The sequence below is a fragment of the Cinclus cinclus genome, chromosome 17 (assembly GCF_963662255.1).
Source record: "Cinclus cinclus chromosome 17, bCinCin1.1, whole genome shotgun sequence".
In the NCBI taxonomy this organism is placed as follows: Eukaryota; Metazoa; Chordata; class Aves; order Passeriformes; family Cinclidae; genus Cinclus; species Cinclus cinclus.
The window spans coordinates 108,399-125,724 of NC_085062.1; the positions used below are offsets into that span (position 1 = coordinate 108,399).

The 17,326-nt window shown below is 36.6% G+C and overlaps 1 protein-coding gene across 5 annotated transcripts in view; it reads right to left on the reverse strand.

The window, feature by feature from the left end:
* Positions 1–2,003: 2,003 nt before the first annotated feature.
* SFSWAP (splicing factor SWAP) overlaps positions 2,004–17,326 on the reverse strand; it is a 37,821-nt gene continuing 22,498 nt past the window's right edge. For 4 of the 5 annotated variants that reach the window (XM_062504709.1, XM_062504708.1, XM_062504711.1 and 1 more), the window contains exons 14-18: positions 12,997–13,262; positions 7,744–7,869; positions 4,895–5,065; positions 4,285–4,357; positions 2,004–2,417 (exon numbers count right to left, since the gene is read on the reverse strand). In XM_062504709.1, the coding sequence (XP_062360693.1) occupies positions 2,352–2,417; positions 4,285–4,357; positions 4,895–5,065; positions 7,744–7,869; positions 12,997–13,262 (702 nt within the window). In that variant the 3' untranslated portion in view covers positions 2,004–2,351. Of the gene's footprint in view, positions 2,418–4,284; positions 4,358–4,894; positions 5,066–7,743; positions 7,870–8,778; positions 8,935–12,996; positions 13,263–17,326 lie in introns of all 5 variants that reach the window. The other variant, XM_062504707.1, reaches the window with a different exon arrangement.

A 17,326-nucleotide genomic window follows, 5' to 3' on the forward strand; every position in this document is an offset into this window, starting at 1 on the left:
ATTCTCCTGATATACCAGACACCTGAAATTGCCCTCACTGTATCACAAGCTCCATGCTGTATTTACAAGTAGTTACAACACAGCTGGTGCCTGTAAAGAGACCAAAAAAAAGCAGCACTGATTTCCAAATGTGCAATTATTCTGGTAAAGCAGGTCAAGGCCTGCTAAAAATGTCCATTCTGGCTGGAAAGAGAAAAAAAATAGCATAATGAAAACACTACTACTTTTTAGAGAATACAGCTCCCCATGAGAGAGTGATAATTGCAAACAAACCCCAGTTAAAAAATAAAGACTGTCTAAAAATGCAGTTTAATCTCAATTTTTCTGAAGCTAAACACCCCATCTCCCTACATATCACAGAAAGGAGTAAGGAAAAGAAAAAAGAGACGACTGGAAGACTTGCTCATAGGAAGAGAAAGTATTTTAAGAAGTCATTAAAGCAACTTTCCCAATGAGAATACATCTGCAAAGCAACCGCCAAACAAGCTGCCCAGCCTATTTTATCAAAGAGCTGGGGTTTCTTCCTATTACTTGACAACAACTGGCATCCAAGCTGCCAATTATTTAACCATGTTGGGACATTTAACTCCATTTACGGGAAAAACAATATAGCTGCTGTAAATTCCAATGCTGCACAACAATCTACAACAGCTGTTTTGAAATCTACCTTGTGTCCTTTTTTTTCTGTCTCTACTAGTACTATGTCACCACTGGTGCAGAGGAAATGGTGCCTCTGATGCTGGTCGAAAGCTTTTAGTCCTAGCCAAAACACTGCAAATAACTTTGAAATAATTAGGTAAGTGGTGCAGAACATCATTCTACATGACCATTTAAATGGCTCTGTTTCATCAGAGGTTATGTGCACAATGAAATTTCTTTGCTTCAGACCCAGTGTTTTATATTGTTTGTATTAGCGTGAATTCTGCTAATTATTAACCAAAAACTGAAAAGAAACCTGATCAGTTGCCACTTCCAATGGCTGAAATACTGTGCTTGCATTCCAAAGGAGCAAGTGGCATGCCAGGGACCATTTTGACTATCATGTTACTTGAAGTTTAAATTATATCAAGTATGTTTCTGCTCCCCTTGCTTTGAACTAGAAGATTTTTGCATTGGGGTTGTTTGTGTGTGTCATTCTATGGAAATAATTTACCAACTGGTCTATGAGGAAGTGTGAACTTTAATTTCTCTAATCCATTTCCAACCTCCACCTACTTTTATTAAAAACTGAGACAATCAGGACTATGAGTCACTAGACCACAATCTTTCTGACTATGGATCACAGACTTTCTCAGGGATCAGTAAAAGCCATGATCCATTCTTTATGGAATTAGGTAACTGCCAATAAGGGCACCTTTTGAATACAACCAAGCATTATAACATCATCTAATTGTTAAAGCAGGTTTTTGTACTCACTTTAAGAGCATTTAAAGTAAAACATTAAAATAGTCTCACTGTGGAACAAAGAATGCATAATAAACAAATGTGCAATTTTGCAAAGGCCACAAACCTTCTGAAAAAAGTTAATAGCCTATGTCATGAAAACACAAATTAGTAAATATCTTTTACAACTGTATGAAAGATGTTAAATCATACAATTGCTAAATTTCTATACAGGATGCCTGATGAAATGTCCAAAAATATCCTCTTTTCTGTACCTAAGTAGAGAGAACAAGGTACACTAAGATAATGGGGCTACTGACCATTAGTTATTGACTTCAAAGGGTCAACTCCTCACACAGAGGCTCTGACATCTTTCTAACTCATGAACAGAAAACCACATCCCTTGTTCAAAAACTGTCCACTACTGACATCCAAGTAAACAAGCATTCTTCTGAGATCATCCTGTGCATGAAGGAAGATAAACAGAATTTCTCAGCTTAAGGTGGTCAGCAGGCAAGACAGCTGTCAAATTAAAAAGCAGAAAATAATAAACCAAAAAAAACATTAATTTGTAACAAAACCAAACCACAAACAATTAAGGACTCCACAAAAACTCTAGCTAATGAAAGATGTTTCCTTCTTTATTATTGTGTAATACTTTTCACAGAAACATAGTATTTACATATATACACAAACAGACTGCTGATCATAAAATGTTATTGAAGAATTAGTCAAAAAAATCAATTTACAAAACCCAAAATCTTTCAAAGATATTCTGGCTGAAAAAATTTAATGAAATTTCAAGGAGATGCTTCTGTACAGAAAGATAGGTCTTAGCTTTTTGAGTTCTGGTAAATTAGTTGAGTTGTGAACCAAGTGAGCCAAGCTCAGCCATATATTTGAGATGAGGCAGCTCCTTCTGAATTGTTCTTTTCACACAATTTCTTGATGGCCAGTTCCAACAGGTCTCAGGAGGCACTGGTTTGGATGTTTTTGGAAGCTGCAAGCATTGCTCTCACTTTGGCCATAAGATCCTGTAGAAAATAAAAGGAAAATGATGAGACATGTCTGAGCTTTGAATAGAGTTAAAACACACGACTGCAAAAACCTGCATGAAAGGGTTAGTGTGTATTCCAGTCACATGGGATACTTGAGTCATGACCATCAAATGTTGAATTCCTAGGCTAAATGAGTCAAATAATTTGGAGAAAGTTCCTGTAAGCAGAAGTCTGGTTTTACCAAAATGCAAAAAGGTGCTCTGCATAAATATTTCAAACTGTTTCTATACAACAAAGCACAGAAATCACATCAATTGAAATGGAAAAACTATGCCCTTATCTTCAAAGAAACCCTGTAATGAACACACAATTACTAACCACTGGAGGTTAAAAATAGGAAAAAGGAAAGAGAAAAAAATGAGAAGAGAAAGAATGTAACAATTACTCTAAAACAGAAAGGGGTTTTTTCTTGCTTTGTAAATCTGAACCAAACATTTACACAGCAGAGGCATTTTCTCATATGACAGAGTGACTGTGAAACCAGACTTTCAGTCTTGTCTGATCATCCAGTTGGAAAAGCATTACAAAAAGAAATGAAATTTCATGTAAACAGAATTGAATAACTGGGTTGCAAAAAATGATGACAAAAAGTATCAGTAATGTATCAAAAGTGTATCAGTAATGAGTCAGAGTTACTTAAACATTTGTTCGCATATGCAATAGAAATAAATTCTATAATACTTTTAAAGCAATTTGTATCTGAAGTTCTCAAAACACCCCAGAGGGGAATTTAGCATCATTATGCTTTCTGGTTTACAGATGGAAGGATCTGAATGTGAAAAAATACTGACTTGGTTAGGGTCAGCACACTAATCTAATAATTAGTTAAATTCCATTTTTTTGAGCCCTTAATGATAAAGAGATGCTAATCTCATCTTGAAGATTCACATAAGTTTAATTCCTATTTTTTTTTTACTTTTTCCAAACAGCAACCAAGAATTGTATTTTGACACAGTAATCATTCTTCCTCTTACAGCTGCACCTCAAACAAACAGTCTAAGATTAAACTAGGAAATCCTACACCATAAGCAACATTTAACCCAAAAATGCATAAAGCAATGACCTTTGAAGGGTATATGTGTATTTAAAGTGTGGGATGTTTACTCTCTGTTGAAGACCATGCTGTAGTTTGTATCTCATTTCCCATACTGGGAATTCCCATGCACTTGTTTGGCAGCCCAAGAAGTGCTGTGACATTAACACTCCTTTTTCTCTCTGCTGCCTATATTTGCTATTTTTCCTGAATAATCTTGTTTAGGGTTTCTCTTAAGAAATTTTGTATGTAAGGTATTAGACCACTAGACTACTAGTGGTAGTCCCAACTACCACTATTGCCATAGCAGAAATAAATTTTTGAACAATATTTATTTCTTTAAAGAAAAACTTATCCACTGAAAAAACATCAGAATATAAAAAGCAGCTCTGATTTTCTACTGTAAATTTTTCAAAGCATAATTAAGACAATTTTTCCTTTAAAGTTGGCATATCCAATTGAAAAAAAGTTAAAATATTTCTTTCTTCCATGAAACTTATTGAGAGCTGTACATGGTCAGATGCGCTGTTGATAAAGGGAGTATTGCAGCATAATACAGACTTTAACATTCTTACAGTGGATACAACTGCAGCCTAGTGGATTTATTTTGGTCTTCAGAGGCTTGATTAAAATTGAAAAGACAGTACCTAGAGAAACAACAAAATTGTTGCTCCCATAAGCAAACAGATTAAGAAAGACAATGAACATGTCTCTACATCATATGTGAAGTTCAGAATTGCCCAAGGTGGTAAGAGAAAACAATACACTGGACATAATTAGGCAACATACTCTGAATTTGCCTGTTTGTACCTGAGTGATTTTACTCTGCACTGACGACACAATTGCTGAAGAGATTTGGCCATCTTTTTCCTGAGAAACTCCCCTAAAAAACAAAATCAGAAATTTGTAGCAAAAGTTTTGAAAATGCATTTCATTCACCATCTTGATTTCGGTTTTACTGTACATGTCTCTCACATGTCAGTCAGTTCTCTCAACTGGAGGATGCAAGTCAGGGTCAGAAAAATCACTTGTACAACTGTTCAGACAAATCTGAACACCAGCCTGAGAATTTTTAACAGGACTGTTTCATATTCTAGAAATAATTTAATCATTAATCTTGACACACATTACAATTCAAACCACTCTATTAAAGTTCTACTTCAAAGAGTTATCCCATTTAATGAAAGCTTCCAATTTCCAACTGAGAAATAGGCTGCAGAATTTTCTGAACCAGTTTTCCTGTAGGAGTAGGTCAAGATATTTACTCCAGAAAGCAACAGAGATCCAACACGTTCATCAGACTAATGCAGATAGTGCTGTGCTCTATCCAGTGAATTTTGATAAGCCCACACACAGTTCCTCACCCTACGACAGTCAAGAGACAGCAGCACTGCAGTATGACAGTAAGAGAGCACAGTACCTGGAGCGTTCCTGGCTGGATTCCCTGCTCTCCACAGGAGAGACACTAGCTGAATGTACAGAATTTTTGTGTGTGGATGGTTTGCCTGGTGACGTGGATGGTGAGGGAGACCTAGCTCTGGATTTGGTTTGTGATCTAGACCGCCTCTTCTTCTTCTTTTCATGGGGACTTCTGTGAGAAGAAAATATTTTATTGAAGAATATTTAAAGCAATATCACACTAGCTAAGCTAGTGCAGTTACTTTTCACACCTCTGAAAGCTCATGTACCCTCTTCCACAGGATGTTTCTCTTGCATTTAGCAAGCATTAGTCTTACCCAATATCGCACATTTATGGTTGCATGAAATATCAGAAGCTCTCTTTAAAATGTTACATTAAGCAACTACTGCCTTCTGAGGTTCTCACTGGGAATGCTGCTTCATGGGTGCACAGCAATTCCTGGCCAGTGTTTGACCTTTGCAGGACAACAACAAAAAGCCTTTTATTTGAGATTTGCAGAATAACTTTGGTGGAGGAAATTCCTTCCCAAACATCAGACACTTAGAATGTAGTAAGAAATGCAAGAATTTATACCCCTTACAATTTTCCTAGCTCATAAAATTAAACAAAAACAACAACATGGAATTATGGCTATGTGAAATATCTACAAGGCAAATAAAATTTGTTTGGTTTTAAAAAGAAAATAACCCTTTCATTGTGATCCAACTTGCAATGCAACAAACCACAGGATGAAAATTTTAAATGAGCTGCTGTATTGCACTCAGACTAATCCAGCAGTATGCCTAAGTGCAAACAGTTTGTGACCTGGAAATTAGATCCACAAATGTTTGTAAGTATGAAAGCTGAAACAAAGGACTCCTGGGTACCTGGTGTGTTTATTGTGCCAGAAGGGAACAGAGATAGTCACCTCATAGGCAATATTAACCTCAAAGAGAATTTAATTAGTAATATATTAAAAATGAAACTATCACATTTTTTTACTTGGTTATGAACTTATGTCTGTATGATTTACATACTAGTATTGATATTACTATAATTAGAAGAACTAGAGTGATGCCCTAATTAGAGGTTGGCAATACCTTACTGTAGGCATCTCTCTCTATTATTCCCTATTAGATGTCTATTCAGAAGAATGTTGTTGAAGCTTCTGGAACATCTTAAAACACTAAAACTTTTAGACACCTTTTAAATATCGCATTATTCATTCCTTTACTTTGATTTTTTGTGGGAATTTTCTACTTTGAAAGGTGCTATGCTATAACACATTGAACCTCCATACAAATACGTTACAACTCCAATGTTTCGACTTTACCCCACAATTTTTTCTACAGAATTTAACATTCAAGACATGAAATTGCAAAACCTCCTTACACTTTTCTTGCATAAATGATTAAGTGGCAGACAAAAAACCTCACAACCTCTAGCGTTTTCATGACTACACAAAACCATCAGCTACAAAGTCAGTTATTCCTTGATTACCTATGTATTTTAGTTGCTTAGTTTCTTAAAATATTATCATGCAATCAAGCTGTGAACAGATTTCATATTTAAATATTGAAAATCTTGGCAAACGTTTGTCATGCAAGAAACATTTTGCTATAAGCTTTTTTGGTGTTTTTCATCTCAGATTATGATGAACAAATAGAACAGCTGAATGATGAAGAAACTGTTCCATAAGTGAACACAGAAACTGGCCCATCACATTTTTACCTGAAAACTTAACATGCCAGGGTTGAAACAGCTTTTGATTTAATTTCTGTGTTTAACTACAAGACTCCTTCAGTCTACATCTTCTGTACTTACTGCCATATTTTATGGTGTCACTTTCTGGTTTCCTGTTCAAGGCCTAACAAAAGTTTAAAATTTTGACCTATATAAGCAATAGAATTCACAGAGGAATGTAGTTCGTTTCAAAATTGTCATTGTAGCTTACAACTTGGAGCACACAATTCTAAAAATACTTTATAGTTTAAAATGCTGAATGATCAAGCAGCAGACACACCAACAGAGCATTGCAAACAGCATGGGGATGTGAAAAACTATTCTTTTGTGCATTTACAGGAAAACAAACATTTTAAGCTTCCATATCTGTTCCACTTAACCAAATCTGCATGAATTCCACAGGAGTCTCTATTATCTTCATTTGATGAATGTTAAAAACTAAATCAGTTGAAGTATGCTTAGGAAGTTCTCAATTATACCTACCACACATCAATTAATTACAAGCTATCAAGAGATGTTGACTTAAGAAACAATATAATTTTTTAAATGAAGATGAAAGTGATCTCCTTCCTATTCCACAAGACATATGGAAAAAGAAGTTGAAGACTAAATGCCATTTTGATTAGAACAGTTTAAGAGAGACTATATGCATGGTGCTCTCAAAATGACACCTTGATTCATACTTCACATTCCACACTGCCAGTAAAACAACTGCAAACTGTTTGCTACATCAGTTACCCTTATTTATGCAGATATGATGTGATGTCAAGAAAGCTGACATCATAGTTGTGCGATGACCTGCGCAGAGGTCACACAACTTGCACAACCAGAGCATGAGAAAATGACCCAACAAGAGGGAAATATGAAATGCCCAGTAAAAGCTGAACTCTCATGGCCAGCAGACAGCAGCATATTCACATCCACTAATTTGACTGGACAGCTGCTGTTCAAACATATGCAAGAACAGGGAAGAACAACAAGTGCATCTGTTATTACTGTTTTTCTGTGAAAAAGTATTTTTCTATCAAAATAAATCTCCAGAACATACAAATGTTAAGTTCCAGCTAAGGAGCCTACAAGGCATCAGGCATTAAGTCTGTCTGGATGCCAGGACCAGGAGCCCTTACTTGGAGCGGGGCCGTTTCCTGCTGTTCCCAGGACTATTGCTGATGCGATAAGCTGTGGGAACGCTCCTCTCATCTCTCCGCCGTTCTGGGCTGTGAGCCCTTCTCCGGGGTGACCTTGATCGTGACCTGAGCAGAGAAAAAAAACATTCCAAAGTTTGCTTTTTCTTACTTATTTCAAACTTTTACTTCAGGGGAATTGTGCTTCACCAAATGCAAATACACCACCATCTTTCAAACACCTATGTTATACCAACATGGCACATTTAGGCTCCAAGTCTTGTCAGCTACATAAAAATCTCTTGCCTATCCAAGACATTTGAGATGAAGTTATCCATTGCTTTTCACTCCCAACAGATGGCTAAAAAAAGGAAATATTTTTTGGTCTTGTCTGCTATGACACTTCTGTATTATTTGGTGGAAAATTTTTCTTTTAGTCCAGCCACCTTTTGTGGCAACATAGTTCACTAAAATTGGTACGCAGAAATCCAATCTGCATGAAGGCTGGGATTGGCAAGCCTGGCCTTGTCTTCCCAAATTAGTGGTGCGTTTTTAGAACTGCTGTCTCACAGAGATAAATACTTGTTCTTGATGTAGTGCTTATCTAACACCGACAAGTCCAGGACATGTCCTGGATGCTGCAGAATAATCCTAGCACAGCCAATTTTTTCACCAGTGTAAGTGACCAACAACCCATTATCAGCGGTGTTTGGAGCTAGCACCTTGACTTGAAATATTTTTCCTAGAAAAGTGAGGAGTAGATCAAGAAGGGAAAATAGAGAGCATGCCTAGTTAAGAACAGCGATCTTCAAGTTCACACAATACTGGTAATATATACACACCTACAAAGCCCTGAGCCATTTCTATTACACTTACAATGAAAAAGCAAAACTGAAAAGAAACTATCACAATGGCAGATAACTGCTGCAAATTAACTTCTTTGACACTTAAAAATCTGATCTTTACTAAGCCATTCAGAAGGATTTAAAAACAAGGAAAAAAATCAACAGATCATAAAACTTAGGTTTAGTCAGACACCTTGACATTTTACCACGATATCCCTCAAAAGAGCTCCAGCAGACAAATCTTTTCATTGCCCAAGTTGCCTGATAATTTTTCCACTCTGTTGCTGCTCCTACTGATGAGCTGCTCAGCCTCAGCTCCATACTCAGTGTCGCTGTGGATGCTGAGAGTCTGTGATATGGAGGCACACACTTCACATTCAGACTAAAATGTCCTAGTTTTGGTATTAACTAGAATCCTGAAAAGGCTTAGTCCCTTAACCAAAAGCTGAACCTTAGTGAAACACGCCTGTATGGATCAGCCAAAAAAAAGTCCAATCAGAAAGAAAAAGACATTAGCCTCATTTTTATGACTAACATTTGTGGTTCTACAGCATTCTTCCAATCACCAAATATTAAGAACTCTGACCATTTGCTTCAAACAGTAAAAAACCAGCTAATCAGTTATACTACAATATATAAATTATATCTTTCATTAGACTGCAATTCCAGAAGGCACTTTATTCCTTTATGACTTATGCTTAGAAGGGTCCCAAAAGTTCAAAGGGTTATGAAGCTTGGCATGTCTCATTACAAAACTGGAATTAAAATTACGTGACTAGACACTGCCTCAGCAACAAGAAAATCACTTTGGGAGGAGAAAAGAAACCCACCCCCAATCTATCTTTTTTAGCAAAGAACAGCTACTTCCAAGTCTACTAAATTCCTAATAATGAGGCAAGAACTCTCACACAAACTCCCACACAGGTGCACCCTATCCAAACTTACTCCAAAGTAACCTGTTAATAAAGTAGACCACTAATTACTGCCAATAATTAATTAATTAACTGGATATATAACGCGCCTTAGTACAACTCTATTACTAAACAGTATCAAGTAAAGCAGCAATACTGAAAAGATGCTTAAATTTTCCATCCCTAGTTCAAAATGAATATCCCAATTTCACCCAATGAAATCACTAAATCATTTGGTACATAACAAGGGCTTCTGCTTCCCTTCGTCTCCTCTCACACTCCCAAACCAGTGGATTTATCTACAGGTAGGAAATAAAAGACTGAGGTGAACATCACTGTTCTTTCCAGTTACACACATGAGCTGGAAGAGCCCACTGCACAAGCCAGGTCTGACACCCAACACCACTGCCAGGAACAGCTCAGACCCAATTCTTTAGTAGTGCTTTGAAGTCCATGAGAACTATAAACTGATTCAGCATTTACTACATTTACTACTAAGAAACCAAAAACTTTGACAGGACAGATTTAATAAATTTGCCCCATCTTTGATATCAAGTACTTACTTGTAATAACTAATTATCTCTCTGGGACTTACAGGTCTGTTCTGCAGTACCTTGCAGAACTTTGGGACACTGTTTACTGTGTATGTGGCTTGTTTAATCTGTCGTGTAGGTCTAGAATTAAAATTGTATGATACCAGGAGCTTTATAGGACTAATTTCGCTCCAAAAAATAACATGCATTTATACAGAGAATTGCTGTTAGCACACTACATGCCATGATTAAGCCAAAATTATCTGGCTTCTCTACATAGCTATGATTTTTTTAAACTTCTTTCTCTAAAATAGGTTTGGTTGATAATCAGAGAAATTAATATGCAGAACATGCTCTGAATCAACTTCATGTTACTGGAACAGAATTTTTCAACTTTATTACTGCTGAAGATGCAGAAGAAAATATAAAAAATGCAACAGTATCAAAATTGCATCTTATCACCATAGACTTATTCTTAAACGTGGCAGAACCTCTAAACCTCTAATAATGCAAAAATAAATGATAAGCAAGTGATGTAAAATGGTATACAGAGAAGTATACTGCAAAGTTCACTTGGGGGATTTCTAAACACAGTATGCATTTTGGAAAAAAAGAATAATATGACAAAAAAGGAAGAGCTTGCAAAGTATCCTGAACATTCCTTGAATAAAGAGCAAAGAATGTTACCACAAATTTCCATGTTTAACTACACTTCCCACATTTCATTCCCCATTAATTTGTCACAATAACTTATATGGTAAAGGTGATTTTTAATCTACATTTTGAACAGATTAAAATTAGGCAACAATACACCATTAGACTGGGGCATTCAAACAGCAGACAGCTACTCAAAATAGTGCTATTCCAAAGTAACTTAGCATCACTGTCCACACAGTAATGAGTGCCTCTAAGTGCCATCCACTTAATACAAGATGAACACATTAACATCCAGGAACAGTTTACACTTTATTCCAAGAGGGTATGGCTCTTTAAGTAACTAATTCATTCAGGTGGAAGCTCTAATATCCAGTGCTTTGGGAAGCTAGGAAAAAACACTGTTCTAGGTGAAGCTCAAGAATACTGTTCTAGGGAAAACTGAGGAGCAAAGAGATGTGAAACATGCCAAGCTTTGAATGAAGCAACACAATGCACTGAAATGATTTTATCTGAAACAACACTAAAATAAAAATAAATAACAATAATAATTTTTAAAAAAGACAAAACCCAATAATATCTTCTAGCTAGGCAACAACGCTTGTCTTTTTTTGGCTATTACTAAGACAAGGTACTACTTTGACCTAAACATTTGAGAATCAAACTGCATCAGTATCTGACAGTGTTATGAATCAGCCTCTTGATTATTCTACAGTTTTTCTGTTTCAGGAGCAAGAGCCCTACCTTTGGAAACACAGTATGTTAAGGCACAACAACTTCAAAGAAGCACACCTTCAAATCATCACCATTTCTTGTACAAGGCCTTTCCTGTTCATCTCTAACTTTTGTGAATATAAAACATCCAAAATGTTTTCAGTGCAAAATCTGGTGCTATTTTTCTGCGTAATTTTAAAATGCAGCCAGCCAGCATCAAGCTCATTGGACTTCTGAGGTTTTAGAATTTAACAGCTCAACAAAGAAATATCTAACCAGATTTAATCAGATGTTGTGGCCAGTCAGGATTTTCATGCTGTTATGTGCTTGTCATTTGATTTGTGCCAGGAGGCAAACTCAAGACAGCAAATACAGATTAGCTCCTGTAATTACCTATTCTTGATGACTTCTGATCATGACACAGCATGTCATGACAACTTATTGTTAAAGGTCATCAAATAAACAGCGTGTCAGACTGATCATTTCAGTCCAAGCTGTGCTTATTTAATTCCTGGTATCTCTGAATAGCAGAGATTTCTGCAGCAAAGTATTGTTCTTAAACTCAAAAATCAAATATAAACCAGTAAGTTGTAACATGCTAACACTCCTGTCAGTGCAGTTGAGACACTTCATTAAACAAAAAAGCATAAGAAAACTAAAAGTAGTTTTGGCACATTGTCATCAGGGGCTAGAAGCTTTTTTCAGGCATGAATGAGCTGTAGGCAGAGACACAAAGAGGAAGCAGTGTATGGTTTCACACACATCACACACTTATACAGCTGTGGCAGTATTTATATGCACAATTTGTCTGAACTACAAGCTACTTAAGTAGCTACACTGTTCCACAGCCGATCCACAGAATGAAGATATCCAAGCCCTTCCTACTGACCACAGGAAGTCCACTGCAGCAGTGCATACAGATACAACAAACTTTACAGACAGTAAACTTTGAAGGTGCCTAGACCCAAATACCTTTGACTGAATTAACAGTATCAGTAAAACACAATATACATCATCTTGTAGCTGGATAATTGGCATAGTGTATTTAATCTTATTAATGATTAAGTACAGAGTTAACAGCACTGGGCTACATTCTTCTGTGGTCTCTCACTTTCAGCTGTTTTCACTCTTCTTGGATTGATGTCATTATCACTCCTGCAATTCATCCATCCTATTTTTTCACTTGTCATTCAACTGCATTGTTTTCTTCTAAGCTTTGCTGCTCAACCACCTAGTTCTCTACCTCTATTTCTTATCTGAATATTGTCAGTAACAGCCACAGATTCATTAGCAAGTTCTCTTCCTGCTATCATCACATTCCTACATATTATCACCAGGTATTTCAAAGAACATCAGGAAAAAGCATTTACTGGTAAAAGTTCTGCACTGTGTAATTAGAAATTAATAATGCATTATTTCACTGAAATCATTTTCAAGAGACCTGCCCCACTGGATCTGTATGTGCCACATATTGCCTTCAAGGTGACTGTAACCCTTGCAATGGGTATAAAAACACCTATGTAATGGAGAAAGGGCAAAGATGTTTTATGTGTTAACCCACACAGAATGCTAAAGAACATCTTTGGTTTCCAAACCCACCTTGAATGCCTGACAGTCCTATAGGCAGTGGGAAGTGAGTGTTTTGCTTTTGAATGTGATCTAGACCTGGACTTAGATGATGAATGATATTTGAATGGTGATCGAGATCTTGACCGAGATCTTTTCTTGTGTTTTTTCCTCTTCTTTTCCTTCTCTTCATCCCTAGGAGGATCTCTGCTTCTGCTTGAAGGTCTTTCTGCTTGTTTAACTTCTAAGGTGGGTAAAGCTCTGACTGCAGGCACAGGACATGGTATACTACCGACACTCTGAAATCAAAGACAAACAATAGTGTTCAGTTTCCAAAGTCAGTCAAAGTTAGTTAGTGCTGCACTGGGAATATGTAAAGCACAGAGAAGTAAGGCTGACATCTTCAAGCACATGCATGCAGCAAACTTTAATGGAGGCCTGTACAGTTCCCCAAAGACAGCATGCATATACCAACTTGCATGTGTAAGACAACTTAAGCAGGACATAGTTCTCAAGTTTTCATCTTCAGTTTTCAGAAGAAATGTGTTCTAAAAAAATGGGCTCTATCAGGCATCTTTTAGTCTATTTATATATTTTACTTTAAACAGGATATACCTGGAAATACATAAAGTTTTAGTGTCGCTTTTATTCAGAAACTGTGCTGTTTGGATGACAACTTCAAGAAAAACAGCAAAATGAACTGATGCTGAAATTATATTTGACCTTTGCAAAATAAACATTTTAAATGTAAAGGATTGGGAAGATTGCGAAATTTATTAATCTCAAAGACACAACAGGTCCATGCACAGTTAATGTTCAGTGAATAATTCTGGCTGAAGAGTACGCAAAATCATACCACAATATTTTCAAACTATCAGCTTGAACCCCAGAGAATTCTGCTCAATGCCTTCTTTAGAACAACTCCAGACAGGCACTATAGATACGCTCCTCATTTCAAAGCCTGTCATTCTCCCAGCTGCCATTTCAAGGCAACTGAAGAAATTAGTTTCCCTGTCATAATTTCTGCTCCACCTCATTTGACACTTTCACTGTTTGATACAAGGACACTTACCACAACTGGAATAAAAACTAATACATTAAAACCTGAAATAACCAGATTAGAAACAGGTGATCTCTTCCTTTCTTTTTACCCTTCTCCCACCATGAATACATAAAGACAGCAGCTGATTACATCTGAATAATCAAAAAGGCAGCTTTGCCTCAAGTTAGAGACATGACACTTTTTCATGCTTTAACTGGAAACTGCTATCACAATATTTACAAAACCAGCAACAAAGCAGCACTAATGTAGCTTGTTTCAATTATAAACATTTTACAGCATGATCATTTAAGTGACTGGTTTACCAGGGACCTATTTGCAATTTCACCAACTCCATGTGTAACTGCAGACACCTCACAGATACCTCATCTCCAGTTTCCCAAGAGGCCACCAGAGCTGACTTTCATTCCTTTGACAACATTATTCATCTCTTTATACACTTTGAACACTACTGAATATGGAATAGCCCAGTCTGCCTTGAAGTAGACACTTCTTATAGCCTGAAACAAAAAAGCTGTAGGCAAAATAGTGTTAAAAAGAAAACAAGAGAGAGGAGAAAAACCCAATGGTTTTCACTGCTGAGGTTCATTTGGCCACATAAAACACAAGCTCTCCTATCACTGCCAAGAAGGAAGTTAATAAATGAATGACACATTTACTTTCAGCTCACATGCAGAGATTCTCTCAGCCACCTGAACAAAGAACCACACAATGCTAAGCCAAATTATGTTTCTACCAAAAGCACCCACTGCTGGCACTGGGCTCTCCTTGACTTTCAGGAGTGACACTAAGGAGTGACAGCCCAGCTCTCTCTGGGAAGCACAGATGCAGGCTGGCTGCCTGCTGGATTGAAACACCACTGCTTCAGGCTACTGACGAATCACATCTCGAGAGCCACACAGAAGTAACTTTAGCTCCCACAGATGCAATACGCAGGTTCTTCAGTGAAATACAACAGGTAACACACAGGGAGAAGTCACCCACCCGTCCACCACTGTGCCCAGGTGCTCTGGTGACAGATGTCATGTCCTTATGACAATCACCCAAAACAAATGGACCACTTCCCTTGGTGGCAACTCCAGTTGCCCTTAAGAAAAACTGAACTAGCAAAATGACTTGATTCACCACCAGAGCAGAACACAAGAGCTCAGCGAAAACAGTCAGCAAATTGCTAGGCCACAAATAAAATTTCTAGGTGTATAAATATTTGGAACCAAATAAACTATCTTGGAAAATAAGGTAATGGGAACTGAAACTGGAGGCATGAATGCAGAAAATAATAAAAACAATTATAAAAATTTTTATAAAAATTATTATAAAAATAATAAATACAATTAAAAAAATCACAGTAATCACAGAACTGGGAGATTACAAAGCTGTCTGCTTCAACTGATCAGGCTCTGCCAATATGCAGGCCTGTAGAACAGTTTCAGAAAGCATGGAAACAAACCTGTCACCTGACAAATTTTATTATGCATCTCAAGGGATGAGAGATTTAAATTGTCTGAGAGCTCTTCTAAGAAGTTAAACTGCAAACATTCAGATAACATTCACTGAATCTCACTTCTTTGTTTTGGGTAACAGCACATTTTTTGGCCTTTGCTAAATGCTAAACTATCAGACAAATTCTATGGCAGAGCTGTTCTTCAGCATTTCATTTGCATGACTAAAGCAAATCTGACAAAAGTAGTGCCAAAACATGATTCAACAACTCTTGTTTAGCAGGAGTGGATAAGGGAAGAGCTCTGTAAATAGGGAGAATTTATAGCCATATGAGAACAGAAATGAGTACTTCAGCTCATTTGCATATTTGCAGTATTCATAAGCCTGGAATACACATTAGTTATTCTGGGGTTACACTACTTAATCAATACACAAAGTCAAAATTAGAAATGAACCAGAATGTGCTTATTGCAACAGAACAAAACAGTAGCACTGTGTCTGGCACAAACAAAATCAACTGGCAAAGGACATTATCAATAATATTACAAACAACTTATACTTCCTTCACAGCAATTGGAATCCTATGTTAGATAAAAATTGCAAACAGTGAAGAACATCAGAAATGTAAAGAGTTAATCAACAATTCTTTCACTTCACTAAAATCCAAAAAATACTCCAGATTCTTTTCTACCACTGCATCACTTTTATTCCAGGCTCCCCAAAGCTTATGGTGAAGTATTCCCTGACTGAGAATAAGCAATAAGAATAAGCACTGTCTACCAGCAATAGAAGTGCATTATTTGTGTGTTCATCGCTCTGTGGAACAAAGCAAGCAGTTACTTCTATTTAAAAATCTGTCAGTCCTAGTACTCAGAAACTAGCCTAAAATATTAATTTGAAGTGATAAAGGTATTTCCTGTAGATCAAGTTCCTACAGGATGTGTCCTATAGGAACTCAAAGATTCAACAATTTCATCAGGGTTACTCTGCTGCACTAAAAAGTAGCTGCAGTACACTGACCATGGTAAAGTCTTCAAAAACAGACAAAATTTTGACAGAGCCAACTGCAAAGAAACTAGTGGCTGTGAATCTGTTTGCTGTGTGGATCAATATGCCTTTTTATTTTGAGCACCTTGAAGACTACAAATCAAGCATAAACATTCTTACCTCTTCACCTATCTCAATTAACATGGCAGTTCCTGGTATTTGCCTTTTTTTCCCTCTAATATATAATGACTGAAATATTTATCCTATAAGGAATTACAACTCTCATGTAGTTTTTGATAGTAGGGTTATTGCAATAAAAAAAAAGTTCCAAATGCCAGCAAGTTATCCACCCCCTAAATGCCACATTAGTATGTGACATTTATGTTTTTCCTTTATCTTGCTTTTTCAAAAGGACAGATAAATTTACATGCAAACCCAACCCCCCACCCCATGCTAACCAGAAGATGTAGACACCTATAGTCTGGGGGGGGGGGGGGGGGGGGGGAAGTCAATGGTTCCAAAATATTCTAAAGAATGTTTTTCTTTAAATACTTATGGGATGGTTTTTATTAGACAATTACATTTTGCTCAAAAATTAACAAAGAAAATGCACAAACATAAAATTATATTATACATTATTATTCTTCCAAGAGGCATGCAGAAATATCTACAGTCCATTGCTAAAAATGTAGGATAAACTACAGCAGTGTGAAAGACATACACTATCTACAGCTGTTGATAACTTTGTTACGCTTGACAAAACTAGAAGAGCTTCTCATTTTTAAAACACAGCACACTTCTATTTCACTTGTAAATAAGACTACTTTTTGACAAGAAAAAAATATTTATTACATTCAGGACAAAAGTAAGGAC